This window comes from Saimiri boliviensis, chromosome 12 (assembly GCF_048565385.1).
Source record: "Saimiri boliviensis isolate mSaiBol1 chromosome 12, mSaiBol1.pri, whole genome shotgun sequence".
Classification (NCBI taxonomy): Eukaryota; Metazoa; Chordata; class Mammalia; order Primates; family Cebidae; genus Saimiri; species Saimiri boliviensis.
The window spans coordinates 88,035,186-88,049,573 of NC_133460.1; the positions used below are offsets into that span (position 1 = coordinate 88,035,186).

A 14,388-nucleotide genomic window follows, 5' to 3' on the forward strand; every position below is an offset into this window, starting at 1 on the left:
AGGAGTTCAAGACAAACCTGACCAACATGGAGAAACCCACTCTCCACTAAAAATACAAAAATTAGCTGGGTGTGGTGGTGTGTGCCTGTAATCTCCGCTACTTGGGAGGCTGAGGCAGGAAAACCTCTTGAACCTGGGAGGTGGAGGTTGCAATGAGCTGAGATTGCACCACTGCACTTCAGCCTGGGCAACAAGAACGAAACTCTGCCTCAAAAAAAGGAGGAAAGGGCCGGGCTTGGTGGCTCACGCCTGTAATCCCAGCTCTTTGGGAAGCTGAGGCAGGCGTATCACGAGGTCAGGAGAACAAGACCATTCTGGTCAACATGGTGAAACTCTGTCTCTACTAAAAAGAGAAAAATTAGCTGGGTGTGGTGGCGGGCGCCTGTAGTCCCAGCTACTCAGGAAGCTGAGGCAGGAAACTGCTTGAACCCAGGAGGTAGAGGTTGCAGTGAGCTGCGATTGCGCCATTGCACTCCAGCCTGGGCAACAAGAGTGAAACTCTGTCTCAAAAAAAAAAAAAGGAGAAAAAGATAATAGTTTTCCATCCATAGGTTTCATCATTATGAAACTTTGAGAATTAGGTTTTTTGTTGTTTGGTAAGGTTTTGCCAGATGATACTTTTTTTTTCTTTTTCTTTTTTTTTTTTTGAGATGGAGTTTCGCTCTTGTTACCCAGGCTGGAGTGCAATGGCGCGATCTCGGCTCACCGCAACCTCCGCCTCCTGGGCTCAGGCAATTCTCCTGCCTCAGCCTCCTAAGTAGCTGGGATTACAGGCACGCACCACCATGCCCAGCTAACTTTTTGTATTTTTAGTAGAGACGGGGTTTCACCTTGTTGACCAGGATGGTCTCGATCTCTCGACCTCGTGATCCACCCGCCTCGGCCTCCCAAAGTGCTGGGATTACAGGCTTGAGCCACCGTGCCCGGCCTCTTTTTCTTTTTTTGAGATGGAGTCTCCTTCTGTCATCCAGGCTGGAGTGCAGTGGCACAGTCTTGGCTTACTGCAACCTCCGCCTCCAGGGTTCAAGCGTTTCTCCTGCCTCAGCCTCCCGAGTAGCTGGGACTACAGGCGCATTCCACCATGGCCAGCTAATTTTTGTATTTTTAGTGACGATGGGGTTTCACCATATTGGCCAGGCTGGGCTGTTAACTCCTGACCTTGTAATCTGCCTGCCTCAGCCACCCAAAGTGCTGAGATTATAATCGTGAGCCACTGTGCCTGGCCCAGATGATATATTTTTACTTGAGGGAAACTGATTTCAGTGAAAATTATACTCTCTGACTATCAATCTTTTGTGTTTATCCTTGAAAAAGGTAGGGTATTATTAGCATGTCTATATAGTGTTTTTTTTCTTCAAAAGACATTTCCTTTTTAATTCTTACATAGCTTACACAGGATAGGGAAATAGCATCTTTATTTTAGGATCAGAAATTGTTGAGTTTTAAGTGACATACCACATTTCTTAAACTTTTTCAATTGACCTTAATTGACTGTACTTTGTTAATTACCCCTGGTATTTTTTTCTTGTAAAGAACTGTGATTTTCCCCTTAATAGACTGTAAGTTTCTAAATAATCTTACCTCATTCAGTAGGTGCTTGATATATATAGTGTGTCAGGGATAACATTAATTTGGTTAGTTCTTTCAGTTCTTGATAACTACTGTGAATTCTGTGTATGAATTAAAAGTGAGATGTAGCATGTTACATTTAATGTATTCATATAATGTATTCGCTAACATGCTACATTTAATGTATTCAAATGTATTTAATGTATTCAAACACTAGCTACATTTAATATATTCAAATGCAGGTGGCCAAAGATTACTCTGGGAGTCAAATATGTCACCTTCTCTTCTCTCAGGAACTATCTGCTTTCCTCTTCAGAAGATGGAACAGTCAGATTGTGGAGCCTTCAAACATTTACTTGTTTGGTGGGATATAAAGGACATAACTATCCAGTATGGGACACGCAATTTTCTCCATATGGATATTATTTTGTGTCAGGGGGCCATGACCGAGTAGCTCGGTAAGAACACTGTGATCTTACGACTGGGTCTATTCAATGATCAGAATGGTTTCTTGTTGGGAATTACAGCAGCCAGCCAAAATCATTTAACTTCCATTATTGAGGGTCTGCTTTCTGAGAAGCTTTTGCATGTATAACTTATGTGAAGATCAATTTTGGGAAGGAGTATTATATCTGCAATTATATCTATATGAATCCTGCTTTTTATTTGTTTTATATATATATATGTATATGTGTGTATATATATATATGTATATGTGTATATATATATATATATGTGTGTGTATATATATATATATATATATATTTTTTTTTTTTTTTTTTTTTTTTTGAGACGGAGTTTCGCTTTTGTTACCCAGGCTGGAGTGCAATGGCGCGATCTCGGCTCACCGCAACCTCCGCCTCCTGGGTTCAGGCAATTCTCCTGCCTCAGCCTCCTGAGTAGCTGGGATTATAGGCACGCGCCACCATGCCCAGCTAATTTTTTGTATTTTTAGTAGAGACGGGGTTTCACCATGTTGACCAGGTTGGTCTCGATCTCTCGACCTTGTGATCCACCTGCCTTGGCCTCCCAAAGTGCTGGGATTACAGGCTTGAGCCACTGCACCCGGCCTATATATATTTTTTTACAAGGGGTTTCACCATGTTGGTCAGGATGGTCTCGATCTTCTGACCTCGTGATCCACCCTCCTTGGCCTCCCAAAGTGCTGGGATTATAGGCGTGAGCCACCGTGCCCAGCCAAATCCATCCTGCTTTTTAAAAAAGACTTAATTAACAATCCTCCCTCCCACGCCCATCAGATGCTTAACCTTGTCTTCCACTACCGCTGTGAGCACCTTTATGTTTCTGTGTAATCTCCTTAGAAGTTGAGGATAAGGTAGCTCAGGTTAGAAACTATTTGGCCAGGTGTGGTGGCTCACACCTGTAGTCCCAGCACTTTGGGAGGCCGAAGAGGGCAGGTCACTTGAGGCCAGGAGTTCCAGACCAGCCTGGCCAACATGGTAAAACCCCATCTCTACTGAAAAAGACAAAAAACAAAATTTAGCCAGGCGTGATGGCACGTGCCTGTAGTCCCAGCTACTTAGGAGATGGAGGCAGAATTGCTTGAACCCAGGAGGTGGAGGTTGCAGTGAGCCGAGATCACACCACTGCACTGGGTGACAGTGAGACTCTGTCTTTCAAAAACCAACTGTTTGGTGGCCAGAACTAGGGCAAAATACTTCCTTGTGGTTTAGATTAGGAATAGGGAAGGAAGAGGAATATACAGAGAATTGGAGTTCTATAACTTAAGTTTCGGCTGGGTACAATGGTACATGCCTGTAGTCCCAGCTACTGGGGAGACTTAGGTGGGAAGATTGCTTGAACCCAGAATTTGAATCCAGCTTGGGCAACAGAGCAAGACCTCAGCTTTGAAAAAAAAAAAAAAAAAAAAAGACAAAATGGTACCAGATCAACTCTTGGAACTGTTAGTCTCATACTTCTTTTTTTTTTTTTTTAATAAAGACGGAGTTTCACCATGTTGGTCAGGCTGTTCTTGAACTCCCGACCTCAGGTGATCCACCCACCTTGGCCTCCAAAGTGCTTGGATTACAGGCGTGAGCTACCATGCCCGGCCGTCTAATTCTTCTTTCCTCTGTTAACTAGTAAGTGGGAGCCACTAGAACTAACATTTCATAGATGTTTCTGTATTTATTTTGGATAGATTTTTGGCATTTCACAGCTAACTACTAATTGTCATCTTTTGCTTTTAATAACTTTATAAAAGGCTTTGGGCTACAGACCACTATCAGCCTTTAAGGATATTTGCTGGCCATCTTGCTGATGTGAATTGTACCAGATTCCATCCAAATTCTAATTATGTTGCTACGGGCTCTGCAGATAGAACTGTGCGGCTCTGGGATGTCCTGAATGGTAACTGTGTAAGGATCTTCACTGGACACAAGGTATGTTACACTCTTATTATTCCAGCATCCGGAGTTGCTTTCAACATAAAAATATTTTTTAAACAAGTAACATAAAAGATACCGTTCTTACTACAAAACTTTTAAAATTTTGTCTTACTTTCTTGGACATACTTGACTTTTGATCCTATAAATGTCTTTTCTAGGGACCAATTCATTCCTTGACATTTTCTCCCAATGGGAGATTCCTGGCTACAGGAGCAACAGATGGCAGAGTACTTCTTTGGGATATTGGACATGGTTTGATGGTTGGAGAATTAAAAGGCCACACTGATACAGTCTGTTCACTTAGGTTTAGTAGAGATGGTGAAATTTTGGCATCAGGTAAATGACTATTAATGGCTTTATGGTAAATGGTATGTTAAGAGGAAACAGTGTTGACGATTGCTAAATTAAGTCCTGATGTTTTAGGTTTTGCTTTCCTTTAGCTACGATTCCAGTGCCACCCTACATGAATGACTTCTCAGGTTAAAATACCACCTGAAATGCTCCTTTAGAAGGAATAATTTTTGGTCAAGTTTAGATTTTTCACCCAAAATGTACAGTAAATACATAAAATGCATTGGACAGTCTCAGAATCTAAATATGATGGATGCAACTAATGGTTTCCTTTGACTTCCCCTTAGGTTCAATGGATAATACAGTTCGATTATGGGATGCTATCAAAGCCTTTGAAGATCTAGAAACCGATGACTTTACTACAGCCACTGGGCACATAAATTTACCCGAGAATTCACAGGAGCTATTGTTGGGAACATATATGACCAAATCAACACCTGTTGTACACCTTCATTTTACTCGAAGAAACCTGGTTCTAGCTGCAGGAGCTTATAGTCCGCAATAAATCATCGGTGTTAAAGACCTTTTGGAAGCTACTGTTTTTAAAAAGGGAGACTAAAAGCAAATACCTCAGTGATTAATATTTAAGCTACAAAGAATGTTTTTGTCTATATGGATCTGGAAGTATGCTGCTTGGAAAATCTGAACATGACAGTTCCACGTTTCTATAGCAACCACATTTGACTAATTTCCGTTAGTTGAATAAGAGGTATTATGTTCATGGAGGGGACATTTATGGTGCTTTGGATTGTGTGGAAACTATGCATTTTCTGTTCAAATGCTATTTTAATTTATTACATTTAGAAAAAAAGTTGATTTCAATAATTCATCTTGCTTCGAGATTCAAAATCAGAAATATAATATCATTTTGGATTTTAGCTGAAGAATCCTATGATCATGTGTTTCTGCTGTAAAAATGTAGTTACTATATGGCACTCAAGTACTATGTTAAATGATCTGCTAACATTTTTTTTCTTGGCCCATGATTAGTGGAAGATATCTAACTATGTAGGGTGAACTACAGTTCCTTTCTTAGATCTAGATTTAATACAGCCCTCCAATGACATCTGAATTTCTATACCAGTTGAGTTTTGAGTGCACCCAAACACTCGATAAACTAGGTGAGGAAATTTAGCTTCCATGTTCTACTTCAGCTAAAACAGCTACATACAACCTAGTACACTTGAAGTCAGACAGACATTTCCGTTGCTTACCTCCAGTACTGAGCCTTGCTTTGGGAAACTAAAAGATTTAGACCAAGTCACTGCCAGTTTTTGCCTTTGTTGCATTTTGTACAGTTTTTATATTTTTGATATCTTGTAAATAAAGACAACCAGCTTTTCCAGGTTCATAATTTATTGTACAAATTGTATTATCACATGATGAGTTGGGATTAGCTTCTCCAGGCATGGAACTTAACAGATGAGGTTAAGAACCGGAGACAGTTTAAAATCCTATAAACAAAGCAGAAAGTTTAGGTACGAATGTGGTCAATTTTAATTACTAAGATACATGAACCCACTGAAATTGAATGCAAATTTATTAGACTGTCAGAGGCTTAAAACCCAAATTAAGGTGTAACTCAGATTAATATATTTTTTTTTGAGACGGAGTTTCCCTCTTCTTGCCCAGGCTGGAGTGCAATGATGCAATCTTGGTTCACTGAAACCTCTGTTTCCCATGTTGAAGCGATTCTCCTGCCTCAGCCTTCCAAGTCCTGGGATTACAGGCATGTGCTACCACGCCTGGCTAATTTTTATTTTGAGAGATGGGGTTTCACTATGTTGGTCAGGCTGGTCTCGAACTCCTGAACTCAAGTGATCCACCCACCTTGGCCTCCCAAAGTGCTGGGATTGTAGGTGTGAGCCTGGCCTTAGATTAATACATTTGTTTTTCTTAATACATTTGTTTTTCCATTTTGAGAGGGAGTCTCACTCCTTTGCCCATGCTGGAATACTGTGGCAGGATCTTGGCTCACTGCAACCTCTGCCTCCCAGGTTCAAGCAATCTCCTGCCTCATATTCCCAAGTAGCTGGGACTACAGGAGCATGCCACCATGCATGGCTAATTTTTTATATTTTTAGCAGAGACAGGGTTTCGCCATGTTAGCCAGGATGGTCTTGATCTCCTGACCTCATGATCCACCTGCCTCAGCCTCCCAAAGTGCCGAGAGATTAATACATTTTAACCTAATATTCCACCTTTAACAAATAAGCTACCAACAATTTAGTATGATCCTAAAGGTATATTATTGGAAAAGTCTAGCATATAAAGTAACATCCTTTTTTTTTGTTTGTTTGGAGACAGGGTCTCACTCTATCCCCCAGTGTAGTGGTTTGATCTCGGCTCACTGTAACCTCTGCCTCCTGGGTTCAAGTGATTCTCATGCCTCAGCCTCTTGAGTAGCTGGGATTACAGGTGCCTGCCACTACACCCAGCTAATTCTTGTATTTTAGTAGAGATGTGGTTTTGCCATGTTGGCCAGGCTGATCTCCAACTGCTGACCTCAGGTGATCCACCCACCTCAGCCTCCCAAAGTGCTGGGATTACACGTATGAGCCACCACACCACGCTTGGCTAAACTAACATCTTAAATAGCACAAAATAAATGTGCATCAGAGACACAATTTCTTTTCTTTTTTTTTTTTTTTTTTTTTTGAGACAGAGTTTCGCTTGTTACCCAGGCTGGAGTGCAGTGGCGTGATCTCGGCTCACCGCAACCTCTGCCTCCTGGGTTCAAGCAATTCTCCTGCCTCAGCCTCCTGAGGAGCTGGGATTACAGGCACGTGCCACCATGTCCAGCTAACTTTTGTATTTTTAGTAGAGACGGGGTTTCACCATGTTGACCAGGATGGTCTCGATCTCTTGACCTCGTGATCCACCCGCCTCAGCCTCCCAAAGTGCTGGGATTATAGGCGTGAGCCACTGCGCCCGACTTTTTTTTTTTTTTTTTTTTGAGAGGGAGTCTTTCTCTGTCACCCAGGCTGGAATGCAGGTGTGATCTCAGCTCGCTGCAATCTCCACCTCCTGGGTTCAAGGTATTCTCCTGCCTCAGCCTCCTGAGTAGCTGGGACTACAGGCATGCACCACCAGGCCCAGCTGGTCTTGAACTCCTGACTTCATGATCCGCCCACCTTGGCCAGGCACAGTGGCTCACACCCGTAATCCCAGCACTTTGAGAGGCAGGTGGATCACTTGAGCCTAGGAGTTCAAGACCAGCCTGGGGAACATCACAAAACCTTGTCTCTACCAAAAGAAAATACAAAAATTAACTAGTCATGGTGGCATGCATGTACCTGAAATCCCAGCTATTCAGGAAGCTGAGGGGGAAGGGTCACTTGAGCCTGGGAGGCAGAGGTTACAGTGAACCGAGATTGTACCACTGCCCTCCAGCCTAGGCAACAGAGCTTGTGTCTCAAAAATTTCCGGGCTGAGTGCAGTGACTAATGCTTGTAATCCCAGCAATTTGTGGGGCTGAGGTGGATGGATCACCTGAGGTCAGGAGTTTGAGACCAGCCTGGTCAACATGGCAAAACCCCATCTCAACTGAAAGAGAAAAAAAAATAAAGAAGGTTGGTTAATAATTACATAAAGAGCTTCCATGTCACCCGATTGTTAAATAAAGACAAGTATAGGATGAATTGTATTTTTAAGAAAAATACAAATAGTAAACAAATACAAAAATGTACTTCAAAAAGCGGGAGATGCAATATTTTTAACTCATCAAATCAGTAAAAATCAGAAACTTACATTTCACATTGACTGGGCAAAAGACATCCCCATTTACAAAGGTAGGTACCCCATATTTGTTTGGGAAAGCACTGGGGAAGACAATCCTAGATACAGACAAAGCTTCATGCCCAAAAGCATTCACTGTACTATTACTAATTCTAATGGGAGATTTCTTCTCTGAAATAGTTTCTGTATGTATGAACAGATATGCTTTCAAATTATAAAGATATATTTGGTTTAAGACAAAATTACAGACATGATCATAGTCACTGAAAACCAAACAAAACACATTTAACAAAAATTGTTTGGGTTTTGGGACATGGGCAATAGTTTTCTGTTTTGTTTGTTTTTTTTCTTTTTTTGGAGACAGCTTGCTCCGGCCACTATGCTGGAGTGCAGTGGTGCAGTATCGGCTCACTGCAACCTCCACCTCCCAGGTTCAAGTGATTCTCATGCCTCAGCCTCCTGAGTAGCTGGGATTACAGGCGCCTGTCACCACACCCAGCTAATTTTTGTATTTTTAGTAGAGACGGGGTTTTATCATGTTGGCCAGGCTGGTCTTGAACTCCTGACCTTACGTGTATGCAATAAATTTTGCAAAACGACAACAGTTTATTTTTATAGTAAATGTTGGGGAAAATCCTAACATCAAAATGGCTAAGTTATAAAGGTTTAAATATCAACTTCTTACCATTTATGTTTCTTTCACAGCTGGAGTTTTTTTAGACCTTAACTTGAAATATAAGATAATCAAAGCAATGCTTCCGTATGTGGCCAGTACACACTGAGAAAAAAGTAAACAAGAGTTGTTGTCGCATCTATATTATTTTAAAATATAACTGTTTAAAGTTATCATTAATACTTACATTCTTTCTACCTGTGAGAGTATAAGAGTTGAAATATTTTTTAATACCAGTGAAATGAAATTGTTCATCAGCTTCTGGACCTGCCATGATCTCAATCTTTTAAAAAAAAAAGAAAGCAACAATAAATTGGTTTGGATATAATGTAAAAGTAAATACATTTTGTCTTGTTTTAGTTTAAAAGCCCAAAGTCATTGCATATAAATATTGTAAATTTTTAGCGTCGGGCACGGTGGCTCAAGCCTGTAATCCCAGCATTTTGGGAGGCCAAGGTGGTTGGATCACGAGGTCAAGAGATCGAGACCATCCTGGTCAACATAGTGAAACCCTGTCTCTACTAAAAATACAAAAAAAATTAGCTGGGCATGGTGGCGCGTGCCTGTAATCCCAGCTACTCAGGAGGCTGAGGCAGGAGAATTGCCTGAGCCCAGGAGGCAGAGGTTGCGGTGAGCCGAGATCGCGCCATTGCACTCCAGCCTGGGTAACAAGAGCGAAACTCCATCTCAAAAAAAAAAAAAAAAAAAAAATACTGTAACTTTTTATCTATGTCTCACACAACATAGCAGTAGCAAAGACGGAGGAAAAAGCCTTGCTAATAAGAAAAGCTTTTGGAAGTAGGATTTTACCTTGATTGCCATTTCATGAACACCTCAGAATATATCAAATCACTCAGCCTAAGAGGAGAACACAATAGCCCCTACTAAGTTCATTCTCTGACCCAATACAGCTGTATGTTTTCATTCTTGGCTCCATCACACTACAGTACACAATGTAGGACCTCCATGGGAGAGGGGAGAAGGGATCATTTACTAAATGGAGTTGATAATAGCTAGTGATGGTAAGGAAGCTGGAATCCTTGCACCACCACAAAATAGATAAAACATTTAAATGTAAATAGTGAAATTAAAAAGTCCTGGAAGAAAACATGGGTAAATATTTAAGTCATCTCAGGGAAGGGAAAATATTAAGGAAAAAAGCCAAAAACTAGATAAAATATAACTGGATAACCAACCTCACTATTAGTCAAAAAAAAAGTAAAGTGAGACCAATATTTAATCGTCAAACTAGCAAAGATAAAATTATGGTAAGTAGCAGTATTAAGTATGTGAGAAAACAAGCATTTTCTCTCTGTTGCTTGTAGTGTAAACTGGTACAACTTTCAGAAAGTGCAATTTGGTAGTATCTATCTGATTGTAAAATGAGTACACCCTTTCATCTAGCCGGTTCATTTTTTTCTCCAGGAATTTACCCTTATTGAAATATTACAAAGTGGAAGCACATTATATAGTTCAAAGATGGTCACTGAAATACTGTTTATGAAAATCTTAAAAGTCCATCTATAGAAGACTGATTAAAAAAATGGTTTCCATTGAAGGACACACAATATGCAGAGATCTTTGTGTACTGACATGGGAGAGTATCCCAGGTAATGTTAAATTTTGTTAAAAAATCCTATTTCTGGATTATTTTATTTTATTTTTGAGATGGAGTTTCGCTCTTGTTACCCAGGCTGGAGTGCAATGGCACGATCTCGGCTCACCACAACCTCCGTCTCCTGGGTTCAGGCAATTCTCCTGCCTCAGCCTCCTGAGTAGCTGGGATTACAGGCATACGCCACCATGCCCAGCTAATTTTTTGTATTTTTAGTAGAGACGGGGTTTCACCATGTTGACCAGGATGGTCTCGATCTCTCGACCTCGTGATCCACCCGCCTCGGCCTCCCAAAGTGCTGGGATTACAGACTTGAGCCACCGCGCCCGGCAAGGACTATTTATTTATTTATTTATTTTTAAAGATGGAGTTTCACCATGTCGGTCAGGTGATCCACTCGCCTTGGCTTCTAAAGTGCTTGGATTACAGGCGTGAGCCACCACGCCCGGCCTACTTCTGGATATTATAAAGCACATCAATGATTCTCTTGAGTCTAGTCCCTAGACCAGCAGCATTAGTATCACTGGAAACTTGTTAGTGCAAATTCTTAGGCCCTACCTATTGAATCAGAAACTCTGGGTCCAGGAATTTATTTTAATAAGGCTTCTAGATAATTCTGAAGCATGCTAAAGTTTGAAAAATACTGCAGTAATGGAAACAGAAAAATAAGTGTATTAAAAAAACAATGGAAGAATATATAATAAATTTTATGAGGGCTTAATCTATAGTACCTGTGTATTTTATAAAGGCATGATTTCTTTTATAATGAAAAACAGCAAAGACAAGACATATTCAAAAGGTCACCAGAACAAGAGCTGAAAATTCGTATGCATGACCGCCTATCTACCACGACCGACGCCACGCCGAGTCGATTGGCAACAGAGACGAGCCGGTCGAGGTCCGGTCGAGATTGGTAGGCAGTGACAGTGACTCAGCTGGCTCTTGATGAAATGGAAGAGGGAGATATCTATGAGGGAGTCATTTCTATGGAAACTGGAAATCCCCCATTCAAAGGCTTTCAGAGGCATTCTTGTGCAAAGAATTGGCAATGAAAATTTGAGAAAAATGACCTTAATTTTCAAGTTTGAAGAAGGTTCTTGGAGCAATGAAGGAAATCCAAACTTCCTTAGGTCCCTTCAGAGACCTTGGCCAGTCTAGCCCAAGTAGGAAAATCTCCATTAAAAGCAACTTTATAATGCAGCTCTTACATCAACTATTTTACTTTACTAAACTTACTAAAGACATACTTTCCCCCCATTCATTTCATGATACATTTTTGGATTCATTTCTTGTGGTATGAAGTAGGTTTTTAGGAGAAACCGTTACAGAAAACAAGGGTTTAATGTTGACCATTAACTGAAAACCTCCCCTATGTTACATCTATCGAAACTTTTTAGTAGGATATGCCAAACAATACTAAGGTGCTTTATATTTTCCTTTAATTTATACACAATGTGGGAGGAAAACTGATGTTTGTGATATCCCACAGAAAACTAATTCTGACTGCAGTGAAGTGCATAGTTCAAGAACTGAAATCAATTACTCAAGTTAGTCTGGGTCTCAGAGGAGGAAGACTCTTGAGAGGCTCAGATGGAGGGAGAAATGGGGGCGGGCGGTTGTTGCTGATGAGATAATAATGGAGTAAGATAAAAAAAATTTGGTTCTGCACTCTTCAGCACACTGCAAGTTACAAAGTAGGGAAAAGACAAAGGAACCCTTGCGTTTACAGTGCCCTTTGTAAGACTCCTGGATGTGATTTAATGTTGTTAAATGGTGGTCTGTTTTAATTAAGCCACCAACTGTTCTCTTTTTTCTTTTTCTTAAAAAAAAAACAAGGCCTCCCTCTGTCGCCCAGGCTGGAGTGGCAGTGGCGAGATCACGGCTCACTGCAACTTCCGTCTCCTGGGCTCAAGCGATTCTCCTGCCTCAGCCTCCCAGGTAGCTGGAACTACAGGTGGACGCCACCACACCCGGCTAATTTTTGTATTGTTGGTAGAGACGGGGTTTCACCATGTTACCCAGGCTGGTCTCGAACTCCTGACCTCAGGTGATCTGCCCGCCTCGGCCTCCCAAAGTGCTGGGATTACCGGCGTGAGCCACCGCGTCCGGCCACTAACTGCTCTTAAATGTAATTAATCCTTCTGTGCCTCTCTCCACCCCTGAGATGGGCACTTTATTAAAGGTCCAGAGTGACCAGTAGCTCTTGCTACTCTGTTCTTCTATATTGCTATTTTCCTTTCCAACTGAACACTTACCTGGAATGGTGAGATCACGAGGTAAGAAAGGCAAAGATGAGTGAGAATCACTCAGGTATCAGAAGCAGCCTCTTGCACTTCAAGTTTACAGCTCTCTATTCTGGCTACCTCTAGGAAGGGCCTTCCCGCTGACCGTCTAAAGACTGAAATCTAACCCGCTTTCAGCGGGCCTGGCGAACTGCAGGGGCCGCGTGACGCTCACTCGCTTTGACAAAGGCTGCAGAGCAGCTAAAGGAGGCCTGGCTGGACAACTTCCTAAGCACAGCTCGGTGGGAACAAACAGCTATGGGCGTACAGAGGAAAAGAGATTAATTCGGCCGGTGACGGGGTCAGAAGCCCTAGTACTTGTCAATATTATGTCACTGGGTGACCTTGGGAGACTCCCTTCGCGGAGGGCCTCATTTTTCTCCACTGGCGCATGCAATCTAAGAGTCTTCGGGAACTGTGGGAGCCTTCGGGAGCAGCGATCCGCCTCGCCTCGAGGCTTCCGACCCTTTGGCCGCCCCCGTGCGCCCCTCGTTTTTTCTAGCTCCTTTCCTATCCCCCACGGTTTCTCTCCTCCAAAGCTAAGATCTTGAGGTGTTCCTCGGCCAGAAACGGCGGCTGGCTCCGCAACGTGAAGGAGGCGGGAGGTCCAAGCCCGGGCTCCCCTCTTCACTCACCTGCTATAGCCACAAATTCCTCACCCAGGGTCCTTCAACGACCGTATCCACCGCTCTGCCCGGCCGGAAGAAACCGCCTCAGCCGCCCACCGCGATTCGGCCTTCTGCGTCGATTGGCTACGGCTCGAAGTCCCGCCCTTCCGATTCCGGTCTTACTTTGCCCCCGCCACACAGCAACGGAAGTAGGGTGTTGCGCCCTCCCGTACTTCCGGAAGGCTTGCGCTGGGCGGTCAGAGTCTTGTTGGTGTTCGCGTGTGTGATTACAGCGGCGCGAGCTACTGGTGAGTAAAGGCAGAGAGGGCAAGGGAGGAAACCTCATGGCTGTCAGGTCTGTCCCAGGCCTGAGTCCCTGTTAGGCATCCGCTAGATGAGTGTGGTTCGGCCACCTGAGACCCGCTTCGAAGCCGGCTGTTCTAGCAGCCCCTGTAACCCCAGGCTTTATATTCAGAAAGTAGCTTGTCATTTCTGTGCCCCTGAATCGCCTTCCTTTTTGGAGCGTCAGTTTCCCCTTGTCCGAAATGAAATTAAGGGTGAAATTCCCAGCAACCTAGACTCCCTGAACTTTCTTGTTTCTTTGAATCATACACCCATCCCTGATTCCATATCCTTGGCTCCATCCGGTCATCACTTCTCTAGTCTCAAGCCCTTCTAGATTTTTATTGCCAATTGTCTCTCAGAACCAACGTCTCCTGTCTTCTGTTTTCACTTATACCCAGTCTGGTTCTCATGGTTTCTCTGTTGTACTGCATTTGAATAGTTTTTAACAATGCGTTTGAATCCTTCTACTGAATTTCCTTGCCTTCAGTACTGCCTCTCTTCATGTCCAACCTACAGTCTGCTGTGTATTTTTCTTGCTTACTCTTCTGTCGCTTTCCCTGCTTAACGTCTCTGACTTACCAAAGTAAACTACCCATATCTAATTCAACGTCTTCCACAAAGAAGCTCAACTTCTCCTTTAATTTTTTAGGACGGAGTCTCTCTCTGTCCCCCAGGTTGGAGTGCAGTGGCTCGATCTTGCTTCACTGCAACCTCTGCCTCCCAGCCTTAAGCAGTTCTCCCGATTCAGCCTCCTGAGTAGCTGGTACTAGGCGCACACCTCCACACCCGGTTAATTTTT

At 42.6% G+C, this 14,388-nt stretch overlaps 3 protein-coding genes across 9 annotated transcripts in view; 2 read left to right on the top strand and 1 right to left on the bottom strand.

The window, feature by feature from the left end:
- The window catches only part of TAF5 (TATA-box binding protein associated factor 5), a 20,666-nt gene extending 14,984 nt beyond the window's left edge, over positions 1–5,682 (top strand). The window contains exons 8-11 of the mRNA XM_003922235.4: positions 1,863–2,027; positions 3,794–3,971; positions 4,136–4,313; positions 4,616–5,682. Coding sequence (XP_003922284.2) covers positions 1,863–2,027; positions 3,794–3,971; positions 4,136–4,313; positions 4,616–4,833 — 739 coding nt within the window. The 3' untranslated portion in view covers positions 4,834–5,682. The remainder of the gene's footprint in view (positions 1–1,862; positions 2,028–3,793; positions 3,972–4,135; positions 4,314–4,615) is intronic.
- On the bottom strand, positions 5,667–13,400 carry ATP5MK (ATP synthase membrane subunit k). Of its 5 annotated transcripts, XR_012512931.1 has the most exons (5): positions 12,610–13,399; positions 8,927–9,022; positions 8,752–8,844; positions 7,821–7,874; positions 5,667–5,782 (listed from the first exon to the last, which is right to left on the bottom strand). XR_012512931.1 is itself a non-coding variant. In XM_074382815.1 (4 exons), the coding sequence occupies exons 2-3, from the start codon at positions 9,011–9,013 to the stop codon at positions 8,755–8,757; spliced, it is 177 nt and encodes a 58-aa protein (XP_074238916.1). In that variant the 5' UTR covers positions 9,014–9,022; positions 12,610–13,399; the 3' UTR covers positions 5,667–5,782; positions 8,752–8,754. The 5 variants fall into 5 exon arrangements, 4 of the variants coding, with proteins under 4 accessions (XP_074238916.1, XP_074238914.1, XP_074238915.1 ...); XM_074382815.1 differs by lacking the exon at positions 7,821–7,874; XM_074382813.1 differs by having other exon boundaries at positions 5,667–7,874.
- Positions 13,401–13,459: 59 nt separating this feature from the next.
- PDCD11 (programmed cell death 11) overlaps positions 13,460–14,388 on the top strand; it is a 60,469-nt gene continuing 59,540 nt past the window's right edge. For all 3 annotated transcript variants that reach the window (XM_039465132.2, XM_074382808.1, XM_074382809.1), the window contains exon 1: positions 13,460–13,552. The gene's annotated coding sequence lies outside the window, so the exon portion shown is untranslated. The remainder of the gene's footprint in view (positions 13,553–14,388) is intronic.

What these genes read in the sequence shown, in the direction of transcription:
- ATP5MK (XM_074382814.1), bottom strand. Translation starts at nt 9,013, where the DNA reads ATGGCAGGTCCAGAAGCTGATGAACAATTTCATTTCACTGGTATTAAA. An exon ending in CTCTCACAGGTAGAAAGAAT is followed by an intron (nt 8,845 to 8,926) that starts GTAAGTATTAAT and finishes CTTTTTTCTCAG; the next exon opens with TGTGTACTGGCCACATACGG.